Here is a 26,611-nt window from a genome sequence, read left to right on the forward strand (position 1 = left end):
CTAAATCTGTAATTGTACTTGGTTTCATAATGCCCTCTGGCGCATAGACAAAACTCGCTCTACATTCACCTGTTAATATTGAGAATGTTTGTTGAACCATTGCCACCTTGGATGGCAACTGCTTCTGTATTCAGTCATCCTCATGTGGACACTTGGCTCTCACCAGTGCATTTAATATTACTAATTTTCTTTTAACTGGTATTTAACCCAATGAGTCATTGTAACATATTAATATCATTGTACTAGTAGGTATATGTTATATTGCCTAATACTTCCAACAAATTGCACAAAATATATTAGCATCTAAATATGAAATCGTACATAATTCTGTAGGCCAGAAAAATGGCTTATTGGGATGGAGAACCGGGCGGAGTAAATGGGAGAGAAGGTGTAGAGATTCTGGAGAAATGTTAATGGGTGTATCCTCAGGCCAAATCATGGAGATAACATCATTGAATATGAGCGAGGAGAGCGGTTTGAAAGAACTCCTCTAGACAGCTCATGAATAGGTTTGCATAGGATGGTACCATTTGAGTGCCCCTTGATGTACCTTGGATAAAGTTGTAGGTGATGCCTTCAGAGGAAAAGTAATTATGGGTGAGGATGTAGTTGGTCATGATGATCAGAACACAAGTTATAAGTTTGGAGTCAGTCAGGCTTGGAAAAGTTAGTGTTCACTAGTGGCATTGGGGATATCAGGGTGTAGACATCATGTACCACCAACAGGGATGAGCAGACACCAGATGGTAAATGAACTAGAACGTAGAGCATTGGTAGAGGAAATGGTTGGCATCTTTTAATAGGAGATTAGATTACAGTTAATATGCTGGAGGTGTTGGTCCACAATGGCAAAGATTCTCTCCCTCTCGGGATGCAGTAACTACTGTAGCCACAATGGGGTATCCTGGGTGGTTGGTTTTGTGTATGTTAGGAATCATATAGAAGGTAGGGGTGCAGTGAGTACTGGAAGTAAGGGAATATACAGATTCTACATCTACACCTTTGTACATACTCTGCAAGCCACCATACAGTGCTTTGCGGAGGGTACCGTGTACCACAACTAGATGTTTCCTTACCCGTACCAGTTGCAGATAGGGCAAGGGAAAAATGGTTGTCTCTCTGCCTCTGTATGAGCCCTAACTTCCCTTATCTTTGTGGTCCGTACGCGAAATGTATGTTGGCGGCTGTCGGATTGTTCGGCAGTCAGCTTCAAATGCTGGTTCTCTAAACTTTCTCAGTAGTTTTATTCAAAATGAATGTCTTCTTCCCTCCAGGGATTCCCACTTGAACTCTCAAAGCATTTCCATAACACTTGCATGCTGATCAAACAGGGTGGTAACAAATCTAACAGCTTACCTCAGAATTGCTACGATGTCTTCTTTCAATCCAACCCGGTGTGGATCCCAAACACTCAAGCAGTGCTCAAGAATAGGTCACACTAGTATCCTCTATGCAGTCTTCTTTACAGATGAACTACAATTTGGTCTTTCCATGTCATATTGCTTCACAACATTATGCCCAGAAATTTAAATGATGTGACTGTGTCAAGCAGGACACTACTAATGTTTATTTTTCATACTCATCTGCATTAACTTACATTTTTCAATGTTAAGAGCCCAGGTGCCATTCATCACACCAACTGGAAATTTTGTCTAGGTCATCTTGTGTCAACCTATAATTAGTTATCTTCGACACATTCCTGTACACCACAGCATCATCAGTGAACAGCTGCAGATTGCTGCCCATCCTGTCTGCCAGATCATTTACATGGATTATTGTGCCTCCCTGGGGCACTTCTTATATTACTCCTGTCTCCGACGAATACTCGCCATTGAGGACAACATGCTGGATTCTATTACTTACGAAGTCTTCGAGCCAATCACATATCTGGTAGCCTATTCCATATGCACATACCTTCAGTAACTGTCTGCAATGGGGTATCATGTTGAACACTTTTCAGAAACCCAAAAGTATGAAATCTGTCTGTTGCCCTTCATCCGTAGTTCGCAAAATATCATTTGAGAAAAGAGCAAGCTGGGTTTTGCACGAGCAATGCTTTGTAAAGCCATGCTCATTCGTGGACATTAACTTTTCGGTCTCTAGGAAATTTGTTACATTCAAACTTAGAATATGCTCTAGAATTCTGCAGCAAACTGAGTAAAAAATATAGATCTGTAATCTTGCGAATCCATTCTTTTACCTTTCTTATATACGGGAGTCACCTGCGCTTTTTTCCAGTCACTTGGCACTTTGTGCTGATTGAGAGGTTTGTGATAAATGCAAACTAAATAAGCAGCCAATGACATAGAGTATTCTGTGTAAAACTGAATTTGGATTCCTTCCAAACCTGGTGACTTATTTGTTTTCAACTCCTTCAGTTGTTTCGTAATGCCAGGGATGCTTATTACCGTGTCATCCATATGGGGCTCTGTGCGATGGTCAAATGACGGTGCGTTTATCAGATTCTCCCATGTGAACAGTTTCTTAAATGTGGAATTTAAAACTTTGGCGTTCCTCTTGCTATATTCTACTGCCAAACCAGACTGATCAATGAGTGACTGGATTGGAAGCCTTAGACCTGCTTAGCAATTTTAGGTAGGACTAGTGTTTTTTCGGGTTCTCTACCAGATCTTTAACCAAGGTATGACAGCGGCAGCTGTTGTATGCTTCACACATAGATCTATTCACAGGTGCACAAATCTCCACTAATCTTTGCCTGTCGTGATTTGTGTCTTTTGACCCAAGAGTGCACCTTTGCTTCTTCAGCATTTACGAATTTCATTATTAAACCACATTGGGTCTTTTCTGTCCTTAATCCACTTATTAGGCACATACTTATCCAGGGCGTGATTTACAATCTGTGTATCAACTTTACCCATAAATCAGAGGAGAAATCATGTATGGTGTTCCACAAGGCTCGGTCTTAGGTTCACTATTGTTTCTCATGGATGTAAATGACGTTTTGTGTAATATACAAGAAGCAGAATTAGTTCTTTTTGCTGGTAAGACTAGCATTGTAATCAGTACAATACAGGTGGATGATGGAAGTGTTGAAGGCTGCTGGCTTCATGCGTGAGTGCAAGCAGAGCTCGCAATTTGCAGCACTGTTCCCAGAGTTTATAGGGGTTTTGGTTTTGAAACAAGTCGAAGGTCTCAACCAAAGGATTCAGTGACTCTTTGATGGCCTTGGTTGCAGGTTTCTAGACCTGCATTATTGGTTGGGGATTTGTAGGATTCCCCTTGATAGGTCAGGTGTGCACTACACAAAGGAAGCAGCTACTCAGTTAGCAGAGCACTGTTGCAGTGCACATGATAGTTTTTTGGGCTAGGCGATAGTTTCAGGTACTCTAATGAAAACTCATCAATCGATACGCAGCAAGGGAGATCGGACTGACTTAAGAGTAAAGTCAATTAGACAGTCAAAATTTTATCAGTAAATTGTCAAAGTATTTGTAACAAAGTTCCCAAATGTGTTCACTGCAGTTGACAGAAGTATTGTCTCATTGAGGTCTAAGATGAGTATGCCAATGAAGTTATCTGGTTACATTTAACAGGTCTAGGTGAGACCAAGTTAATTGTTGGTTGGTTTTACTGGCCACCTGATTGTGCTGTGACAGTTCTAGAGCCAACCAAAGAATGTCTATGGTCAACTTCACGTAAATACCCAGATCATGCATTGCTAGTTGGAGGTCACCTACAGAGTATATAGATTGGGATGTCTAGGGATTCATTGCAGGAGGTACAGACACACAATTGTGTGAAGTGCTTTTGAACATGTTTTCTGAAAATTGTCTTGAGCAGCTAGTTTGGCAGCCCATACACAGTGGAAATATCTTAGAACTTGTAGCTACAAGTAGACCGGATCTTATCGACAACATCAGTTTAGAAAAGGGGTTTAGTGATCATGATATCATTATAGCAACAGTGGTTTGAAAGTTAATAAATCAGTTAGGATGGCTAGGAGAGAGATTCTGTTAGGAAGAGCAGATAAGTAGTTGTTAGCATCTCACTTAAACAATGATCTGACATCACGTAGTGCAAGTGAGATGGACGTAGAGGAATTATGGGCAAAGCTGAAGGAGATTGTAAATCATGGACTGTAGAGTTATGTGTGTAGTGAGAGGATTAAGGACGGAAAATATCACCATGATTTAATAACAAGATTCGGAAACTGCTGAGGAAGCAGAGGCTGCTGCACTCTTGGTTCAAAAGAGAACACAAAAATGACTGCAAGGAAAGGTTAGTATAAATTCATGTGTCTGTGGAAATATCTATATGCGAAGCATACAACTACTACCACCATCAAGGAGAAAATTCTGCTCCTATGTAAAATTCCTAAGTAGGTCTAAGGCTTCTGTCCATTCACTTGTCAACCAGTCTGATGTGGCAGTTGAAGAATCCATTCACTTTTCGACCAGTCTGGTGTGGCAGTTGAAGAATCCATTCACTTTTCGACCAGTCTGGTGTGGCAGTTGAAGATAGCAAAATTAACACCCAAATTTTAAATGCCATTTTCAAGAAATCAGTCATGCAAGAGAGTTGTTCAAACATATCATCATTTTCTTGTGGTCTTGTGGTAGCGTTCTCGCTTGCCGCACATGGGGGTCTCGGGTTCGATTCCTGGCTGTGTGTCAAGGATTTTTCCTGCCTCAAGATGACTGGGAGTTGTTGTGTCGTCTTCATCGTCATCATTCATCCCCATTAGGGTCGGAGGAAGGCAATGGCAAACCACCTCCACTAGGACCTTGCCTAGTACGGCGGTGCAGGTCTCCCGTATCGTCCCCTACACTTCTCGGTGTATGGGACATCATCATCATCATCATCATCATCATCATCGTCATTTGACCATCGAACACACCACTGTATCATCCCTGCGTAGAGAAACAACTATAGGAGTTGGAAACAAACAAGTCACCAAGTCTGGATTGAATCCCAATTCAGTTTTTCAGAGAGCACTCTATGGCATGGGCCCCTTACTTAGCTTGCATTTATTGTTAATCTTTCACTCAGTGCAAAGTACAAAGCAAATGGAAAAAGTGCAGGTGATTCCTCTATACAAGAAGGGTGAAAGAACAGACCTGTAAAATTACAGACCAATATCCCTGACACTGGTTTACTGCAGAATCCTTGAACATATTCTCAATTGAAATATAATAAATTTTCTTGAGACCAAGAAGCTGATGTCCACGAATCTGCATGGTTTTAGAAACTATCATTCGTGTGAAACTCAGTTTGCACTTTTCTCAATGATCTGCTGTGAAGTATGAAAGAAGAACAAGAGGCAGATTCCATTTTTGTAGATTTCCAGAAAGCGCCCCATTGTGGGCTATTAAAGAAGGTACAAGCACATGGAACAGGTTTACAGAAATAGGAGTGGTTCGAGGACTTGTTAAGTAATAGAACTTGATGTTGACTGCTCATCGGAGACTAGGATATCGCCAGGAGTGCCCCGGGGAATGTAATAGGACCTTTATTATTCTCTGTATACATCAGTGATTTTGTGGAAGGTTGAGCAGCAATCTGTGGTTGTTTGCTGATGTTGCTATGGTGTACAGTAATGAGTCAGAGTTGAGTGACTGTAGGAAGATAAAAGATGCCTTAGACCAAATTTTTAGTTGTGGTGAATGGCAGCTAGCTCTAAATGTGGAAAAATGTAAGTTAATGTGGATAAGTAGGAAGAACAAACCTGTAATGTTAAGTTACAGTATTACTAGTGTTCTGCTTGACACAGTCAAGTTTTTTAAATATTTGTGCACAATGTTACAAAGCGATATGAAATGGAATGAGCATGTGAGGGTTGTGGTAGGAAAGGCGAATTATCAACTTCAGTTTACTGGGAGAATTGTAGGAAAGTGCGATTCATCTGCGAAGGAGACCACATGTTGGAGACTAGTGCGATCTATTCTTAAGTATTGCTCAAGTGTTGGGTTCCGTACCAGGTCAGATTAAAGGAAGAGATCAAAGCAATTCAGAGGCGGGCTGCTAGATTTGTTACTGGTAGGTTCAAACAATGCAAGTGTCAGACAGATACTTTGGGAACTCAAATGGGAATCCGTGTAGGGAAGGCGACATTATTTTCAAGGAATACTATTGAGGAAATGTTGAGAAGCAGCGTTTGAAGCTGATTGCAGAACAGTTCTGTTGCCTCCAATGTACATTGTGAATAAGAACCACAAAGGTAAGATAAAAGAAATTAAGGCTCATACAGAGGCATATAGCTCGTTGTTTTTCCCTTGTTCTGTTCGTGTGTGGAACAGGAAAGAAAATGACTAGTGATGGTATAGGGTATCCTCTGCCGTGCACAATAAGGTGGATTGCAGAATATCAATGTAGATGGAAATGTAGATACATAGAGCAACAGAAGAAATTACAAATAACGTTCTTAAAACTATTATTGAGTGGTGTTCTGCAAGTGGTCAGACTGTCAGTTTCTAAGAGACAGAATAATTCGATTCTGCGCACCTGGGGAGGGAATAGTAACTAGGGTGTAAACTTCAAAATTCTAGGTGGAAATAGCAAGAACACATTTTTGTACTCCTATTACAGTTCATTTCGACCACATTTGCGCTTTAAATCATTGCAAATCTCAGGAACAGACAAATCACCAAGAAAACATACTTTGCGTGTTTTCCTTCAATGATGATCTGGGGCAATTCAGATTTAAGAAAGAAAGTTTTCAGTGCTCAAAAAGCTGATGTAAGAATAATATGTGGTGTTCACCAATGACCATCTGTTAGACATTTGTTTAAGGAATTAGCCATTTCGACTACTGCTTCACAACATATTCATTCCTCCTGAAGTTTGTTGTAAATAATGTATTACAGTTCAAAATGAACTGTGAAGTACATAATTATAAGGGCAGTCAAATGAAAACCGAACATCCACCACAACGGGACCATGGAACGATTCCATTCAAAAGTAATCACCTCATGTGTTAAAGACAACTATTACACTGGGAGGTGAGATGATCAGTGCTTGTCTTGTAGAATGCGCTCAACTGTTGATGGATCCACAAACCACACCCACTCTTGCACTTCCTCGTCTGACTGCAACTGATGTCCATGCATGTCATTTCTCCAGTTTACAAGAGATGTGAAGATCATGGTGAAAGATTTGGGTTGTGTGGAGGATGGTTCAGTGTTTCCCAACCAAATCACTGAAATGTAGTCTTTGTTTGATTGACAATGTAGTGGCAGGCTTTATCATGCAACACAATAACTCTTCCCAACATTCCTAGGTGTTTTGACTTTATTGCGTGTTGCAGTTTCTGCAAAATGTTTTTGTAACTCTGGACATTGATTGTTGTTCCCCGCTAGAGGAGCTTGATGAGCAGAGCAGCAGAGGCCCCCTGAAGTCAAAGAAGGATGTAATCGTGACTTTACTGGAATTTGTGTGAACAGCTATGGATTTCTTTGGTGGGGACATGTGGGATATTTCCACTGTTGGCTTTACCATTTGCCCTCGGACTGTTGGACGGAATCATCCTGTTGCACAATATCGCCCGTCCCCACACTGACAATTGGATGAAGTCTACGCTTTAGTGATTTGGTTGAGATACACTGCAACACCCTCCATACAGCTTGGATCTTTCACCAGGCGATTTTCAAGTCTTTGGTGACTTGAAGGAAGACATTCATGGATGTCACTTTCAGTCAGACGAGGAAGTGCAAGAGTGATTACAGTTGTGGAGCAGTCAGCAGCTAACTGCGTTCTATGAAACGGGAATTGGTCATCTCATTTTCCAGTGAGGTAAATGTTTGAATGCGTATGGTGATAACTTTTGAGTTTGAACCATTCCATAGTCTCATTGTGGTGGATGTTTTCATTTGACTGCTCCTCATGCTATACCAGAAGTAAAAAATGACATTTATTATTCTACATTAAGGTTGTCTTTAGCAAAATAATAAATAAATAAATAAATGAATAATTAAATACGGATGCACAATGCTGCCACTGTCATTTTTCATCACTTACTAAATGGTATAAAATGTCTGAGAGCATAGTTAAATTTGAAACCCCTGTAACAGTTTCTCCTTGACAACTCCTCTTATTCCACAGAAGAATTTCTGTGTATTTAATATATAAAAGGGGGTGGGTAAGAATTACTAATTTACATGCATTATGGAATATAAAAATAACCATTATAAAAATAACCACCTTACCAGTAAAGTGATTTTTGTATTCTCTTATAAGCTTCCTTGTAATTCAGTTTTTTAAACTATTCCTTGTCTCCTCAGATTCAGCACCTCATCTCATTAGTCAAGATTTTTTGGCAATAGTTTTAGCATATCTGTCACTGCTGTTATTTCATTGAAGATTTATTTGCTTTCTCTATGCTTCAGACCATACATATTCTACTCATGGTTTTTTAGTATTTTCTTGAACTTCACCCTGTGCTTGTTATACATATCTTATGATACCATCCAAACTTTGTTCTGTGCTTCAAGTACATGGTTTCTCTGTTATGTGAGTAATTGTGTAGTTGATCTGGAATCTAAGGTTAGCAGTTACTATCCATTCATGTTGTTTTCTTTTGTGGTCTCTTGAAGATTGTGCTTGTAATTATCAATTACTTGATCACAGAGTTCCAACAGTTACGCTCTTGGAGTCCTCAAATCAGTCTACACCACTTAATGACTTGCAGCTACATCCTTCTGTGTTGTGTAACTAGTTCTTATCTACAAGTTATTTATTTATTTAGTTATTAGTTAGTTTCTTGTTGCATGGATCATTTTCCAATAAATCTTAATGATGTGGAATCAGTGAAGTTACATCAACAGAGTGTAAAATAAAAAGCAAATTAGATTGCTAAGTAGAACTGTTGAGAAAAATAAAATCTTTGTTGCATTTTGTTGTTAAATCTACTTAATGTTATTTATATTTAGAAAAACATAGCCATATGCCAGAAACATAAATTAACGTACGGCATGATTCATGAGATGGTTAGTTAGTACAGCTATGAATTACTTTGCTAAGGTAATTTTGTAGCCTGTGGTACTACTAAGTTATCTCTGTGTACTGTGTGTTACCATTCACTCTCTTTCATTTCCCTCTTTCAGTTATGTAAACTGAGATGTAAGAAAGAGAGCTATAATATTTATGACACTGGTCATGATTACAATGAAAACAGAATACATATCTTTAAATTGTGCAAATTATAAGCTCTTTGTTATGTTCATTTTGGACACATTGTTAAAAACTTTGTTTCCATGCATTTCAGGGACCTTTCTTTTGGGCGAATCACAGTTTTGGGTCGATATGAAAGTGATGTTGAACCAGAACCAGATAGAAAAGAAGGTACGACATAGATGAAATTTGGTGTTGCTTGCAGTTTGATGATAGTTTTTATGTCTTTTGTTGACTGAATAAGTTAGAATGAAGGTAGTGCAGCTAATTTAAGGAACGAAAATGTTCTTCTAATCATGAACTTTGTTTAGAATGCACTCACCTCTGGAGTAGTACAAAAATGTTGACTTTTTGTGAGGATATTCTGATAAAGTTACAACATTTCGTATATCTGTTAGTATTGCTAAGCCACCGTTCATTTTTCTTTCTTCCTGTGTTCTTCCATTCTGTTTCATTAGTTCATTTATTAATGTCATTATTTTGTCCTTCCAGAATCTCGCCTGACTCGTGTTGTTAAAAAACTAGTCAACATGGAAGAAGATAAGGTATGATTATTGTGCACTTTATGCAAACAGTGAACACTGCAAATATATTTTGTGTCAAGTTTAACTTCTGTTCTTAACGGTTACACACCCTTAGTTAATTGTAAGGAGTACCTCATAAATGTTTTTTTTTTTTTTAATCTTTATTATGGCTACTGTTTGTAACATTTTAAATGTAGTATGTGGAAATGAAAATATTTATTTTGTCATGTCAGTTATTGACATTATCATCATTGTTGTTGTTGTCATCCATTTCACATCCACTGAAGCATTTTATTATGTCTTTTGAGTCCAATATAGAACTGTCTTGGTCCAACTATAGCTCATTTGCCTGGTTGGACGTCATACTCATCAGTTTTCCAATGCGTGGTTCCTCATCCACTTGTTTGTATTTTTGTGTCCCCTGGAAGTTCCACATACAGAAAAAAACCTCTTCATCTTCCTGAACAACATTTACTTTTTGAAAGTTATGGTTTCTTCTCCCACCCGTTTCATAGAAACTCTGTATCTTGCTGCTGTAATGCAAAACTGATAATATAATACTTATTGCCACTTTTTGCTTTCACATGCATCAGATGTTTTGCTTTGGAGAGTGAAGACACTCTAGGATACGTCTGGTCTTCTGTTATATTTATTTTGCTGTCCATTCAGTTATTGTCTTCTACTGGCCTAAATCATAAACTGATTATGTGATCTCATTCGCCATTCATGCAGTTGTCTTTTCAGTGGGTTTGTTGTACATGATGTTTTATTGTAATAGATCTTCATGCTTTCATCCATACTTACTCTATTAAGTTCTGCCATTCATTTTTGGAGTTTACATGAATTAGAAGTAAACAGTAACATTTTCATCAGTGAAACATAGGTTAATTAACACACATTCTCCTCTTTGTGTTGCAGTTTAAGGAGGTGAAAATTTCCTCCAGGATTGTAGATAATAGTATCAGTGCTACAGAGTCTTCTTGATTGATCATTCTTTCAATTCTGAATTCGCCAGTAACCTGACAAAGTTTGGTAGAAGCTGTGGCAGTCATGACGTACTCCTCTGGATACTAACATAGGTTGCTTTATTATTCAGTGGCTGTTAGTATTGCAGACACAGTCATACTTCATACATATTGCCATATTTTATTCATGAGTTGCAAGTAGTCCAGTGTTCTACATTCACACTCAAAGCCCACTTGTTCTTGGATTTTCCCCACTGTTAGTTTTATGCAGTCATTCCATCTTAGGTCACTCTGAATAGTTACTCCTAGGTATTTCATGGTTGTTACTGTTTTCATTACTTTATTACCAATAGCATAATCAAACAGTTATGTATATGCAGTATATTAAAGTACACTGCCATTTGTGGAAAGTGCTACACCAAGAAGGAATTACCCGAATAGCGCCACACTTGATGGAAGTGGCGATGGGTGTGCAAGCAATACATGATATGTTTTGCAGCGAGATGGGGTACATGTAGGCCGATCAGAGCTCTCTTGTGTCGGTCCGACAGGGTCAGTGTTGCGCCTGGTGTAGTCAGTGCAGAACTGTCACACAAGGTGGAAACAATACAGTGAGTGCCAGTATGTCTCGTTGACGTCTAAGGGAGCCATATTGGCATGTGAGCGAGTTTGAATGGGGCAGAATGATCGGGGTTGTCATACCGTGACATTTCGGCTTGCACAGGGCATGCTGCTATGACAGTGATGCGTGTGTGGAAGCAGTGGATACAGGAAGGTTGTGCGCAGCGATGAGTGGGAACTGGACCACGAAACATGACCTCAGTACGGGATGACCGTCATCTTGTCCGCATGGCCATTACGGACCGTACAGTGTCATCGCTGGAGCACAGCAACAAGTATGAACTTGTAAATAATAGATTTCAGCTATCAGTCGTCCTTTTTAAATTTTATTGGCAGATCTAGATTTCAGCTAGAAATTAGCTATTCTCAATGCACCATCATTTTTTATCAATGCGTGTAATGCATGGCTAGTTTCTAGCTGAAATCTAGATCTGCCAATAAAATTAAAAAAGGACGACTGATAGCTGAAATGTATTATTTACAAGTCAATATAACAGTCGCTGCATGCAACAGCCTTCTGAATGAAAGGTAATCCGATAAGGTATGAACTTGTCTGCATCGACGGTTCGTCGCCATCTGCTGCAGGTTAGACTGGTTGCACGCATGCCATTATGTCGACTTCCATTGTCCAGAGACCACAAGCTCCTCCAACTGGACTGGGCACGTGAACACCTTCACTGGGGTTGCTGAGTGGCAACCTGTAATCTTTTTGGATGAGTCCTGCTTCAACGTGTCCTAAAGTGATGGCTGCATATGTGTTGGGCAGTACCATGGTGAGCACAACCTGGAGGGCTGCATTGTGGAGTGGCATAGCGGACAAATACCAGGTGTGATGGTTTCGGGTGCCATTGGTTACAACAACTGATCTTGCCTCGTACGTAGGCTCTTGCTGAATCGCCAAATTTGAGCATTGTCAGGCTCGGTTTGTACTTAGAGACCGTATGGGAACACTGGGTGCCATTGGCACAGGAACGTATAAATCCCCAAACTGATATCCAATTGAAAGATTTGTATCAGGTCGTTGAACCATACGACATTATTATTAATAATAATTCTGTGCATCTATCAGATGACTGCTCTTGAAAAATGGAGTGGCGTGCTTTTTTTCCCTTTCTGCACCCATTGTTGATACTCTGGTGGTCTTCCTCCATTTTCCTATCTTCCTCCATTTTCCTAATTTCTGTCATTTAGCCTCATATAGAAAGTGGCATTGGTTGCAAACAGCCTCATGGGGCTTCTGACATTATCTACTACACTGCGGTGATAAAAGTCATGGGGTATCTCCTAATATCTTGTTGGACCACCTTTTGCTTGGTATAGTGAGCAACTCAGTGTGACATAGACTCAGCAGGTTATTGAAAGTCCCCTGTAGAAATATTGAGCCATGATGCCTCTAAAAGCCATCCATATTTCCAAAAGTTTTACTGATGCAGGATTTCATTCACAAACTGACATCCTGATTGTGGCCCATAAATGTTCTATGGGATTCAGCATGGCCAAATCATTCACTCGATTGTCCAGAAAATCTTGACCAATCGGGAGCAGGTGTGGCTCAGTGACATGATGCATTCTCATTCATAAAACTTCTGTTGTTATTTGGAATCATGATGTCCCTGAATGGTTACAAATAGTCTCCAAGTAACCGAACATAACCATTTCCAGTCAGTGACCAGTTCAAGATCAGTTCAACTGAATGAGGTGACCCAGTCGATACCACATAGACACAGCCTACGCCATTATGAAGCCACCACCTGCTTGGTCCATGGCTTCCTGGAATCTGCGCCACACTCAAACCCTACCATCAGCCCTTACCAACTGAAATTGGGACTCATCTGATTGGGCCATAGTTTTCTAGTCATCTGGATCCAACCTCTATGTTCAAGAGCCCAGGAGAGGCACTGCAGGCAATGTCAAGCTGTTAGCAAAGGCATTCACATTGGATGTCTGCTACCGTAGCCCATTAATGCCAAATTGCGCTGCACTTTCCTAATGGATAGATTGGTTTTACATCCCACATTGGTTTCTGTAGTTATTTCATGTGTTGTTGCTTGTCTGTGAGCACTGACAACTCTAAGCAAACGCCACTGCTGCAGATCGTTACGTAAGGCCATTAGCCACTGCATTGTCCATTGTGAGAAGCAATGCCTGAAATTTGATATTCTTGACAGATACTTGACACTGAGGATCTCGGAATATTGAATTCCCTAATGATTTCCAGAATGAAATGTCACATGCTACAGACTGAACAAATAGGTTATTTCAATCCACTACTGGCTATACACAAGATTAGGGTCGTTCCAGAATCTGAACATGTGGAGGTCATTGTCCACATGTTCAGATTCCGCCAGTCCTTAGCCCTCACCAACATAGTCCTGCAAAACCTTATTAACCAAGCCCAAACCTCCTTGCAGTACCTTCTCTCCATCTGAAAAATTCTCTTGCTATTCAGTCCAAAATTCTGGAACCCATAACACACATTGAAACTTCTGCCCTGCAGGAACTTCAGCAACATGCTCAATGCCACCTCAAAAACCTCTCCACCCTGCTCACTTCCTACTCCCACCTTGGAGTACCACTGTCCACCTCCTCTACAACAACCTCCAAACCTCCCCCACGTCCCCTCATAGCTGACAGACCCTGTCTCGCAGACCTACTACACTTATCTCACCCTCCAAAACTCCCTTCCACCACCACACAGAATCCAGAACCTAAACAGATCCACAACACAGTCATGAACCTTTCCTTCAGATGCCTTAGCCCTACAGAAATATCAGTCCTTTCCAAAGGGCTCACCTTTTGCCCCACCCACAAATTCAATCATGCAGGACTTCTTAAAGACCTTCTGTCAGCCCCTACAGTGGAAACCCTTTTCTGCCACTAACCCTACCAATCATTCTCAGCCAAAGACCAATAGTGAACCTTGCCTGACTCAGTTCACTCCTCCACCCAACCATGAACCACTACCACTGCCCCCAAACCACCCCCTGTTAACTTTACAGAATTTCTTAACCTCGAACCTTGCCTCACCATCATTCCCTAAATCCCCCAACATGCAAACTAACTTCACATCCACAGAAAGAACCACAGTCCATCATTTAAAAACTGGTCCTGACCTTATAATTCTACCTGCAGACAAAGGCTCCACCACTGTTGTTTTGATCTGCAAGCATTACCGAGCAGAAGGACTCTGCCAGCCGTCAGGTACTTTCACCTGCCAACCTTGCCACAGTGACCCCATTCCAGTGATACAGCAGGATCTCCAGTCACTACTAAAATCCTTGGGCTCATCCCAGAACCCCTCCATGGAGTCCATTTCCCTCCTCGCCTTACAACATGCTTCCTAAAGTCCATAAACTTAACCACCCAGGACGCCCCACTGTGGCCGGTTACTGTGCCTCCACTGAGAGACTTTCTGCTCTCCCAGACCAACACCTTCAACTGAGTACCTGAAACCTACCCTCCTTTATAAAAGATACTAACCATTTCCTCCACTGACTCTTGGCATTTCCTGTCCGTTTACCACACGGTGCCCTGCTTGTCACTATTGACGCCACCTCTCTGTACACTAACATGCCAAATGCCATGACCTTACCACAATTGAACACTACCTTTCCCAACATCCAACAGATTCCAAACCAACCACCTCCTTCCTAGTCTCCCTGACCAACTACATGCTCACCAACAATTACTTCTCCTTTGAAGGCATTACCTACAAACAAGTCCTGGGTACTGCTATGGGCACCAGCATAGCACCATCCTGTGCCAACCTATTCATGGTCCATCTAGAGGAATCCTTCCTAATAACCCAGAATACTAAACCCCTCATGTGGTTCAGGTTCATTGATGACATCTTTGCTATCTGGATCGAAGGTGAGGACACTCTATCCACATTCCTCCAGAACCTCAACTACTTTTTCCCCATTTGCCTCATCTGGTCCTACTCAACCCAACTAGCCACCTTCCTAAATGTTGACCTCTACCTCAAAGATGGCTACGTAAGTACCTCCATCCATATCAAACATACTAATTACCAGCAATACCTCCAAGTTGACAGCTGCCACCTCGAAATATACCGAAGGTCTCACTGAAGCCTTCACTGACCGTAATTATCTTCCCAACCTTGTGCAGAAACAAATCTCCCATGCCTTATCTTTCCAGTCTCCCACCATCTCCCAAAGTCACACCGTCCGGCCACAGGGGAGCATTCCCCTCGTAACTCAGTACCACCCAGGACTGGAGCATCTGAATTACATTCTCTGCCAGGGTTTCGATTACCTCTCACTGTGCCGTGAAATGAGAAACGTCCTGCCCACTATCCTTTCCCACCCCTCCCACAGTGGTATTCCGCCATCCACTGAACCTACACAATATACTCGTCCATCCTTACACAACCCCTGCTCCCAATCCCTTACCTCATGGCTCATACACCTGCAACAGACCTAGATGCCAGACCTGTCCCACACATCTTCCCACCACCACCTATTCCATTCCAGTCACTAACATCACCTATCCCATCAAAGGCAGGGTTACCTGTGAGACCAGTCATGTGGTCTACAAGCTAAGCTGCAACCACTGTGCTGCATTCTATGTAGGCATGACTACCATCACGCTGTCTGTCCACATGAATGGCCACCGACAAACTGTGACCAAGAAACAAATGGATCACCCTGTTGCTGAACATGCTGCCAAACATGATATTCTTCATGTCATTGTCTGTTTCATAGCCAGTGCCATATGGATCTTTTCCACCAACACTAGCTTTTCTGAATTGCGCAGATGGGAACTTTTCCTACAAACATATGTTCCTGTAACCCTCCTGGCCTCAACTTTTGTTACTCACTGTCTGCACCCATCCAGCCCCTTCCCTGTTCCCACCCATTCCAGCACTACACAGCTGTCATTCCACCACCACACCCAGTCTTTTTATTTCTCTCTTTTTTTTTGAGAAGTGCCTCAGAAAATAGTTTCAACAGCTCAAGGTAGTGATGATTGTTAACTGTGGTAAAAAATTCATGGTGGACCATCCCCTTCATGTCAGAAAAAACAAACTAAATTTATTTTCACATTGTACCATAACTGTTTTGCAGACCAGTAGAGAGTAGAAGTTGCATCACTTTAAACAGCCTGGGAACTTTGAGGCAACTTCTTATCATCAGAAGTAAAACCACAAATCTGGTGGCGGCGGCAGCCAATAAAACTAGGTCTGCCACTTTGGGCCGTTAACTGGGCATGGCAGAGTCCCACCTCAATAGTTTCACTCTGAGACTCCAAGTGAGCATTTCAGAGTGCCTCTGAGTGCCGTAACACAAAGAATAATCGCTTCTGGGCTTTTGGCAAGCTAAGCGTGTTTCTGTTTTGACAAATAATCTGATGAAAGAGATATCATTATTGTCTATAATACGACATTACAGCTCCTTACAAAGTTATTTTACTATGATCATTACCAACTTTATACCAAATCAAAACATATTCATCACCATTTATCTTCCTCTTCTTCCTCTTGTGAATGGCCATTGGTTTGTCTGCTGCAACCGTTCTATATGCATTCTGTGAAATAATTCTTTTGTATCTGATGATTTCTTTTAATAAGATTAAAGTTTGCAACTTGATGTTAGTATGATGTTCTTTCATGCCAACTCCATAATTAGTGATTCTCCTTCAAGGATGGCAGTAGATATCTGACACACAACACAATGTAGTCAAGGCACCAAGAGGAGAATCTGTCCGTACTGCCACTCCATGTGGACCATAGGCATTTTACGTACTTGAATGAATTTTTATTTCATGAAGGATATTGTTAGCTATAAACAATTTTTTGTTCTGATGGAGTTATATTTTCCTTGAGACACATGAGTCTCAACTTTATCTTTGGTAATGGTAGTAGCTGAAAAAACGGGGTAAGCAGGAAACTCAGGTTCAAGTTCCAACCATGGCACATATTTTAATTCGTTTCTTCAACCTCTATTATTATTTTTTGTTCATTTTTGATGAGGTGAAATGTCCATTTGATTCATGTCAAGAGTTTCATTTATTCTATAGTTTCACTCGTGTAAAGCAGGAACATAAAATTGGTTCACAGAAGAACTGCGTGATGAACAGTGAGTCAAAAAAGGAATCGTGTAAAATAATTGCTCAGTGGGATAGGCAAATGTGCACAAATGAAACAGTTGGGCCTCAATGAAGTCTGCATTTCATATTGGGCCTCAATCAGGTAACATTCTCCCAATAAGTGGTCTCCAACCCACTTGTTAAACAACCTGACTGAGGGGGAAGAACCATTTAATTTGTGGTTATATCTTCTAAAATTAAATTTTGTAATTTTTTTCAGTCTGAGTACTGACTGCTTATGCAGTTGCCATATACAGGGAGCTACATGTTCGTATATACCTTCACAATATAGTCTCTAAAGTTCCATATTTTCCAAAGATAAGGTGTTTTGGCCACATTCATGCCATCTGTATGGTATGGCTAGAGTGCCCATCTTACTATCAAGGATTCAACTTTGCCAGTGGCGACAGAATCTGAGGGTTTTGAGTCAGTCTCTTAACTTGTCTGTGTCCCACTGCACTGTGTGTTTCTTCTCTTAATTATTATTTCTTTTGTCATTATTAGACCATGATTGGAGTCCTAATCTGCACCTTGTGTTCTGAGCAATGCCGTAAATGGTACTTGAAACTATCTTACCATAGTTTAAACTTTCGGTTTATCCCAGTCTTCCTAAATTAATGTTCCCTGTTTAATATATTTTGATTACGTGCTTGCATAAGTCTATAAATCCTTCATCTGTTTTATTCTTTCCATCATGTCATTCTCCCAGGATACAATTTTTTTTGTCCTTACTTTTTCTTACACAATTATGAGACTTCAGTATTTCAATAACCTCTCAAATTTATCATACATGGCGTGTTTATAAAAAGTTTAATGAATGAACCACTCACTTATGGGAAATGTGTTTCAGCAGTGTGTGCAAGAAAAGGCATGCCAAGAAATCTCACATGGTATCAAACACACTAATTTGTAGCAAATTTGTGTGCTTTGGCTGTTGAGACATAATGAGTGTAATAGACTTGTCGTAGTGCCATGGAGCAACATATAAATGCAAAGTTTAGCACAGAATTTTGAAAAACGTTGATGGAGGATGTGAGCTCCCTTGCTTGTTTGCTTTATTAATAATATTTCTCTCCTTTCCAGTTGCGGATTTTTTTTGTCATTAGCATTATTTGATGATCAGTTGGGTGGACTTCATTAAGCACGCGGGGTTGAGATGTCATTATTTGTTTATTATATCCTTCGTTGAAAGCTATTATTGAAATATAAATCAAGCGTGAGATTTGGAAAAAAAATTTAACTTTCATGAATGCTTCAATCTTGGACTACATTCACCACATGCAAATTACGGTTTAATATTCTTTGGACATGTGACTTTACAGTTCGGCACATCACTTGGATGTTATTCTAATATTGAATGTTAGCCAAAAATGGCATTGTGTAGATATCGCTCAGAGAAGTCGACAGTGATTGAGAACTTCTAAAGATCATTATAACAGGTCATGAAACATGAATATATGGAACCAAGACCGAAAAAAATTCGACAAATTTGATCACTGAGGAGGCACTTTTCTCTGTTTTCTTCGATTGCACTGAGAGAGTGCATAATGAGTTCCTGCTTTATAGTCTTAAGATCAGTAAGGAATACTACTTGGAAGTCATTTGCCACTTGCATGAAGCAGTTAGAAGAAAATGACCAGCATTTCCGGAAAACCACTTGTGGAAATTGTATCATAATAATGCTCCCGCTTATGCCTCAATGCTTGTTTGTGGTTTTTTGGCAAAAAAACAAAACCGCTATGTTGCCTCAGCCACTTTATTGACCAGACATGGCCCCCTTGAAATTTCTTTCTATTCCTGAGACAGAAGAGAACCATGAAGGGAATTTGTTTTGCCACCATTGATGAGATAAAAACAGAATCACTGAAGGAGCTGAACACCATTACAAAAAATGAGTTCCAGAAGTGCTTCCAAGATTGGAAAAAGTGCTGGCACAAGTGCATTATATCTGAGGGGGATTGCTTTGAAGGGGATAAAGTTGATGTTGATGAATAAATAAAGATTCTTTGAGAAAAACAAAAATTCCCATTACTTTGTGATCGTACCTTGTATGTGCCCAAGGTTGATATTGGGGTAATTTGAAATCAGCAAGGCCAGTTTTAATTGCATTATTGGCAAAGACTTATTTAAGTGAAGTTGTGTTTTCAGTTTGTTCCATCCAAATCAGGAAGTAAACAGAAGGCAACCCTGAGGATAAGCAGAAATTGAGACGCGTATAGCACGCGTGATGCAACAAGACACTACAGTGCAAAGCGCATGTTCCACACCTACTGCACTGGTCCTGCACATATTGAAACGCATACACATTTGTTGGATGTGCTGGTTGACGATGCTCTGTGCTGAGAGAGTTGAGGCATGCCCACCCTGTAGTCTTTCTCAAACGATTTTACCGAAACTATTCAGTAAAAATATTTGATTTTTGTGTTACTCGTAGCATTGTATGTCAACTTTGTGGTGAAGTGCCCATCATCTCGCTAATGGTCATATGTATTGTGATATATCCCCTTAAGTATGACACTGCGCAAAATTCAAAAAGTTTGTAGCTATGATTTTACATTTGGTGCATGTTTCACTATATGTTGCCGTGTATGAAATTTAGCTAACATATTGAAGTTTTCTTTAGATTTGGAACGTGGTCTCTATCTGCCTCCAATCTCAAGAAAAAGATTCGTATGTAGCACATTCACTCCAGATCACACATCCACGAGAATGAAATATTCACAACATCCCTCATGTCTCCTAAACCGCTCGAGACATTGAAACAAGATTTTGACAACTGATAGCACCCAATAAGGGGAGCATGTTGCCAAATTGTTAACACATGGAACTTTCTTATCTATGGCGATATATCAGTAGTTAAAAGTTTTATTTTTATTTATTTATTTATTTTGCTCTAGTGACTGTAACTTTTTGAGAGTCATTGATAGCCAGAGAAACAATAATTTCCTAGTATGGAAATAAACATCAAATTTCTTCATTTATGTTACTGCAAACTGACACAATGAGGTTTTCTCTGGTCGCCAATTGCTTGTTTAATGAGACACTCTGTTCCAGAATTATATTGCAATAGCTACTGCAAGATGAGTTTCAAATTATGCTGGAGAAATGTAGCTATTAGTCGTAAATAATGATGCTTCTTTAAATTAGAAATGATTAACAAGTCAGTTTGTCAATTCTGTTGCAGTTTTGGTTGAATCCCCAGAATCCATTGTATTTTCAACACTGAACGACCAGGGGTGCACCAATGAAGAATAACATCTCGCCCATGGAGAGGATAGCCCTCCATAACTTACGAGCAGATGTGGATACAGTAGTCTTAAAATCTGACAAAGGAAATGCTACTGTCCTCATACCAAGGGATGACTATATTAATAAGATCAATGTTTTATTATGTGAGTCAACGTATTGCAAAATCGATAAGGATCCCACGAGCCGAGTAGTGCGAAAAACAGCAGAACTTTTATCAAATAGTTCTCTACCGAAGGAGGTCATCAAGAGACTGAAACCAAACAGTTCAGTTCCACCTAGGCTATATGGACTGCCTAAGATCCACAAGGAAAATGTGCCATTATGTCCAGTTGTGAGTAATATTGGAGCAGCCACCTACGACCTAGCAAAATTATTGGCATCTTTGCTCAAACCAATGGTAGGCAAGTGTGCACATCACATAAAGAATTCTGCTGATTTTATCAGTTGACTTCAGTCACTACAACTGCAAAGTAGTGATTTATTGGTCAGTTTTGATGTGGTCTCACTGTTCACAAAGGTGCCTCTGGTGGACTCGCTACACCTCATTGGCAATATGTTTGGTGCAGACATTACAGCATTGTTTGAGCACACTCTCTCGTCTACATATTTTATATTTAACAACGAATTTTACGAACAATCTGATGGTGTCGCCATGGGGAGTCCTTTGTCTCCCCTGGTGGCCAATCTTTTTATGGAGGATTTTGAGGAGAGAGCACTCGACTCTGCCACTTTTAAACCGACAGTATTTTGGCGATACGTTGACGACACTTTTATAGTGTGGCCTCATGATCTGGACCGTCTCAAAGAGTTTTTACGTCACATGAACTCCATACATGAAAACATAAAGTTTACCATGGAGATAGAGAAAGATGGTTGTCTGCCATTTTTAGACGTCTTGGTGCAACGGAAGAGTGATGGCACACTTGGTCACTCGGTGTACAGAAAGCCCCCTCATACAGACCTGTATCTGCAAGCTACTAGTTGCCACCATCCAGCACAAACAACGGGCGTTCTCAAAACCGTGGTCTCTGACATTGACAGTCTTCAAGCGGAACTGGATCACCTGCAAAAAGTATTTTGGAAGAATGGCTTTTCACCTAGGCAAGTGAACAGAGTGATGAAAACCTACAAACGACGGAACAAGGAAGAGGAAGAGGCCTTCAGGTTGACTGTTTATCTACCATTTATTGGGAATATTTCTTCACAGATAGGCAGAATATTGAGAAAGTATCAAGTGAGAGTCATCTTTTGCCCTCCTTCCAAAATTTCATCACTGGTAGGATCCGTTAAAGACGACCTGGGCCTGCGTAAACCAGATGTTTACAAAATTCCGTGTGAATGCGGCAAATCATATATAGGGCAAACAACACAAACTGTGCAGGAACGCATTGTGGAACACCAATGGCATACTCGCCTTCTCCAACCCATCAAGTCCGCAATCGCCGAACATTGTATTTCCACAGACCATTCCATGAATTACAATGACACAAAATTTTTGGCCCATACATCAAACGTTTGGAGCTCGATTATCAATGAATCTGTGGAAATAAGATTGTCTGACAACGAGACTGTCATCAATCGAGATAGCGGTTATCAGCTGAACTGTGCTTGGAATCCTGTTATAGAGAAACTTCGTAGTCGACGTAGTTATCTGCATAAAGATGGAAATCGACCTGACACCGATACGCCAGGCTTTCATAGTGGAGGGCGCGAGGTGCAGCACACGGAGCCGTTATGAACGCGCACACTGAGCAGCACATGTGAAATGTCACCTCAGAAGGCTTTAAATAGCAGAGCTCAGCGCGTACTCGTCAGTACTACTACAGTGGCATTCACCTGAAGATGGCCAGAAGACTGCGCCGAAATATCGTGGCAGGAAGTTACTGATATCCGGCAGTTCTCTCGCGTTTTTATGGAACAACTGAACGACTGAATGGAAACTTATCAAAGGCTTTTACTCCTGTTCTTCATCTGAGAAATATTAACAATGATGAGCATAACCTTCAGGCGGAGTGACGTGCACAAGCCAGATGCCGGTTCCTCTCCAATGGCTTGCCAAACGTACAATGTGTGATTCATGAATAATAGTTATTATTGAGAAAAGTAAACTGATCTACCTCGCAACACAATGGCCATTGTACTGTCAGCAGCTGACAATAACGTGCACAACAGGAATACGGAAGCTAGCCAGGTGTGCCTTTTGTGGGGAAAAGTTCATGACATTCAGAAAAAGCATTGTCATGAGTGTAGGCCTGCCTTGTCAGCAATACATTTCAGTAAATTCATTGTATCACCAGACTCTTCCAGGATATTCATGCTTTCAGAATAATACCGACTGCACTCTTTGTTTGTGTAGCTTGTTGTGTAACTAGTTTATCGATGATGATTCTGTGTATGCAACCGCTGAAATGCATTTTCTCTACACTACACACCAATTAAAACATTGAGGGTTTCTCAACAGTTTTTAGCATCCACTTTTTGAATTTTGGTAATGGATCATACAGAATTGCCAGCATAGACAGCACATAAACATCCTTGTTTCACTGTCTAATATGTAAAATTTCCACCTTCCTTCCTGATTACATGATTTTATAATATTACTTCCTATTTCATACCCTCACGATGAATTGTGTGTCCCTTCTGGCAAACTGCAGACATTGTGGAGGCAGAAGATATAATCCCAGTGGCTAATGGCTCATCAGTCACTGAATTGTGCATTGTTCTTGACAAAAGAAAATCAATAATGAGATAAAACAGCAAAACTATATAGATATAAATAACTGAAAAATAATGGACTACTGAAAAAAAAAAAAAAAAAAAAAGAAGAAGAAGAAGAAGAAGAAGAAGAAGAAGAAGAAGAAGATAGAGCTTAAATGGCAGAAAACCAAACACTACTCTATGACACTAAAGTTCAGTAATAAGGCAATATTTTTCGGGTGGCCAACACTATCACTGATTGGCGTGAGGTAGCATATGGGAGGATTGTTTTCCTCCTCCTCGCCTCACTCCTCCCATAATGCTAGCATGGTGCACGTTCCGAGAAAACTGTGCCGCAACCACTATGCTGTGCAACCTGGCTCAGGTGCGCGTTGCGTCACCTTCGTGTCGCGTCCCAATTTGCGTGGTCGCACTTGAACCTGTTCAGTTACAAAAATATGCATTGTGTTGCACCCTGCCACATGTGCCATGCCACATGCTCTGTATGCATCTCAATTTGTGCCTAGCGTGATGGAAACTACTGAAAATTTTGTTAACGTGTCAGAATTAGGTCTGTCTTTCTTGTAAAACTGCATCAGAGGTGTAAGACCAGGTGACACTAGAGACTACTAAAACAATCATACTACATTGCAGTCTGCTTCATATTTCAATAGACAATGAAAGATCTTTTTACATATTTAACATCAGTGCATTGATTGGTTCCAAAAGAAGCCCCCATAGACACTTTTCCAGAAACAGTGTGCTCGATGTAAATGCTTTTGGGTGTCAGTATATGTAATTTGTTTATATCTTTGGTTTTATGGTATTGTTCACAGATCTTTTTAACAAATTCTCTGGTAGGCGGTTACTAACATGTGACACCAGCTGCAATCTTATACAGTGGCAGTTTGCAATGTTTCATTTTCTTTGTTGGTTCAGGCTGGGGCACAACATTGTGCAGTCATTACCACTGTACACTGTTGGTTATTATTGGTTAAATTTGTTTTGAAGAGGATAGCTATCTTGTAGTTTTGTGTGCCCCCACTTTAACCCCCCCCCCCTCCCCCCCTCCTTTTCCATGTTTATGACGATTTTAACTAATGTGTTGCTGTTTTCTGGTGGTGCATTTTTACTATCCTATAGTTGACTAGACAGAAGCCTTTTCCATTTTACTGCACTGATTGCAAGTGTGTGTTAACTGTGATCTGTTTGTCCCTCTGTTCAACTTTTCCAGTTTCAACTGTACAGTGAAAATTAATGGCGTATTTTCTGTTGCGCATGTTCTTATAATAGTGTGTTGGCTGTTCATCCGCATAACAATGTGGTTACTGTGTCTGTAAGGGGCAGGATTGGAATAACGTTAAATTCAAAGGCTGTTGTTTGATATCAACCTTAAGCTATCAGAAAGTGTGTTTTCTATAATTAGAGAGCCATAAAATTTCTGTGTTAACTAATGTATTGTCTTTCTTTACAGGCAAAAGAGGAACTTGCTTGGCAAATTGCTGAAATGATTGTGAAAGATGTAACTAATCTCACAATGGGTTCTGAAGATGAGGAATAGTGTTGACGAATAAAAACAGGCTAAAACTGAATGCGACTGTGGAATTTTATTACCTGGCAACTACTTACTATTTTCAGTTCAAGAATTAAAGATGTTTAATGTTAGCACTTATAACACATTAGTTACATCAAATATTAAAGTATGTAAAAAAACTGATTTTGGAGCAATATGGATTATACAGGTACTAACGATGTCGAGGCAAATATATCTATATTTATACTTTTACTACAAGTAAATGATCTGTGATTTATGTACATTTTTGAAAATTGTGATAATTATGTAAGGTGTGGTTTTTTTTATATTGTGAGAGATGGATGATGGTTAACTAAATGTAAAATCTATTATCTCCCATTGTGAGCTGTGGAAGTAAGTACTGAATTAACACTCAAAATCTCATGCTTGTCTCTCTGGATGTGCAATGTTGTTACTTTTGTAAAGACCTGTATGCTTTAGTACAAAATTCATAATAGGATTTTAAGGTAGTTTTCTTTTTCTTGTCTGTGAAATGTAATACTCTGTGTCGCTGATTCAGTTTGATACTCTTTCCTACACTTCCATTAATGAAGACTGTTAAGTCATCTTATAGCTCCTGGTGTAAATCTCTGTTTTTACAGTGTTTTGAAAACTGGAACACAAATTAAAAATGGAAATATCGGTGGGAATAGTAGTCAGCCATTACCAACATGCAGTAATCAAAATCATATAATAAACTACAAATGCAGTAGTTGTTAGAGATGTGTTGAGTCTTAGTTCTAGCGAATTCTCAGGTAGATGATTTTTTTATTTAGTTCTGTCACATCTGATATTTCCATTTTTGTTTCTGAAAGCAGAAATGCTAACACATTCTTCTCCTTTTAATCCATGTAAATAGCAGTACTCTCAAATGTGCTAACTGGGTTTTACTGTTGGCAGCAATCAGCAAGGAGCTATAAGTTCAGGCTTAAATATTGTTATTAATGTAAGATTAAGATTAATTGGTACCAAAGCAAGTATTGTTATTAAATTGTTCTATAGTATGTTAATAACTGAATTTGGGAACACATGTCCGTAAAGTACTGTTCCTATAAAATATTACCATGACAAAATAAAACAAATTAATATTGGCAATTAAAAATCAAAGTGCAAATGATGTTAAAATATTTTGATCAAAATCTCTGTTTTTATAACAGGATATCTTCATGTATTTGTTACAACAATACAGCTGTCGTGTTTCTTGCAGTTTGCTTGTCTCACTTATTTCAGATGATTTATTCTATTGTGTCCTTCACATGCACTAAAGAAATGTTTCACAATGATGGATCATTGTGGTCATAACACTCAATTTTTGCAAATTACTCGCAAATGAGGATCCACCAGGGTGAAGGGTTCTAGAGTGTGATTTCTTGCACCTTAACCTACATCATCGTATAGATTGTTTCAGAAAGTCAATCTCACCATTGGGGACCTCTCCTTGCCAGTAAAGGTTTTCAGTACTGTCGTCACACACACTTTTTTTACACCAAACTCCAGCTGTCTGCCCAACAAAGTATAGACATTGAGTGCTGACACCAACATTTTATGTGGAACCAACAACATATCTGGTGGCAAGACCATGAACACTGTATAAAAATGCTAATAATTTTCAATCACGCTACACAAGAACACCAGGAAAAAAGTGGTGCGCCATCAAAAAATCTTTCTGCAAAACAGGTGTGCCAGCCAGGATAGCTGGCCACAGTGGCCGGGCGGTTCTAGGCACTTCAGTCTGGAACCACGTGACT

The 26,611-nt window shown here is 40.0% G+C and overlaps 1 protein-coding gene across 2 annotated transcripts in view; it reads left to right on the forward strand.

The window, feature by feature from the left end:
* The window catches only part of LOC124599534 (A-kinase anchor protein 10, mitochondrial), a 118,507-nt gene extending 92,438 nt beyond the window's left edge, over window positions 1–26,069 (forward strand). For both annotated transcript variants that reach the window (XM_047136086.1, XM_047136085.1), the window contains exons 9-11: window positions 9,221–9,297; window positions 9,619–9,671; window positions 24,765–26,069. In XM_047136086.1, the coding sequence (XP_046992042.1) occupies window positions 9,221–9,297; window positions 9,619–9,671; window positions 24,765–24,851 (217 nt within the window). In that variant the 3' untranslated portion in view covers window positions 24,852–26,069. The remainder of the gene's footprint in view (window positions 1–9,220; window positions 9,298–9,618; window positions 9,672–24,764) is intronic.
* The last annotated feature ends 542 nt before the right edge of the window (window positions 26,070–26,611 follow it).

This window comes from Schistocerca americana, chromosome 1 (assembly GCF_021461395.2).
Source record: "Schistocerca americana isolate TAMUIC-IGC-003095 chromosome 1, iqSchAmer2.1, whole genome shotgun sequence".
Taxonomy (NCBI): Eukaryota; Metazoa; Arthropoda; class Insecta; order Orthoptera; family Acrididae; genus Schistocerca; species Schistocerca americana.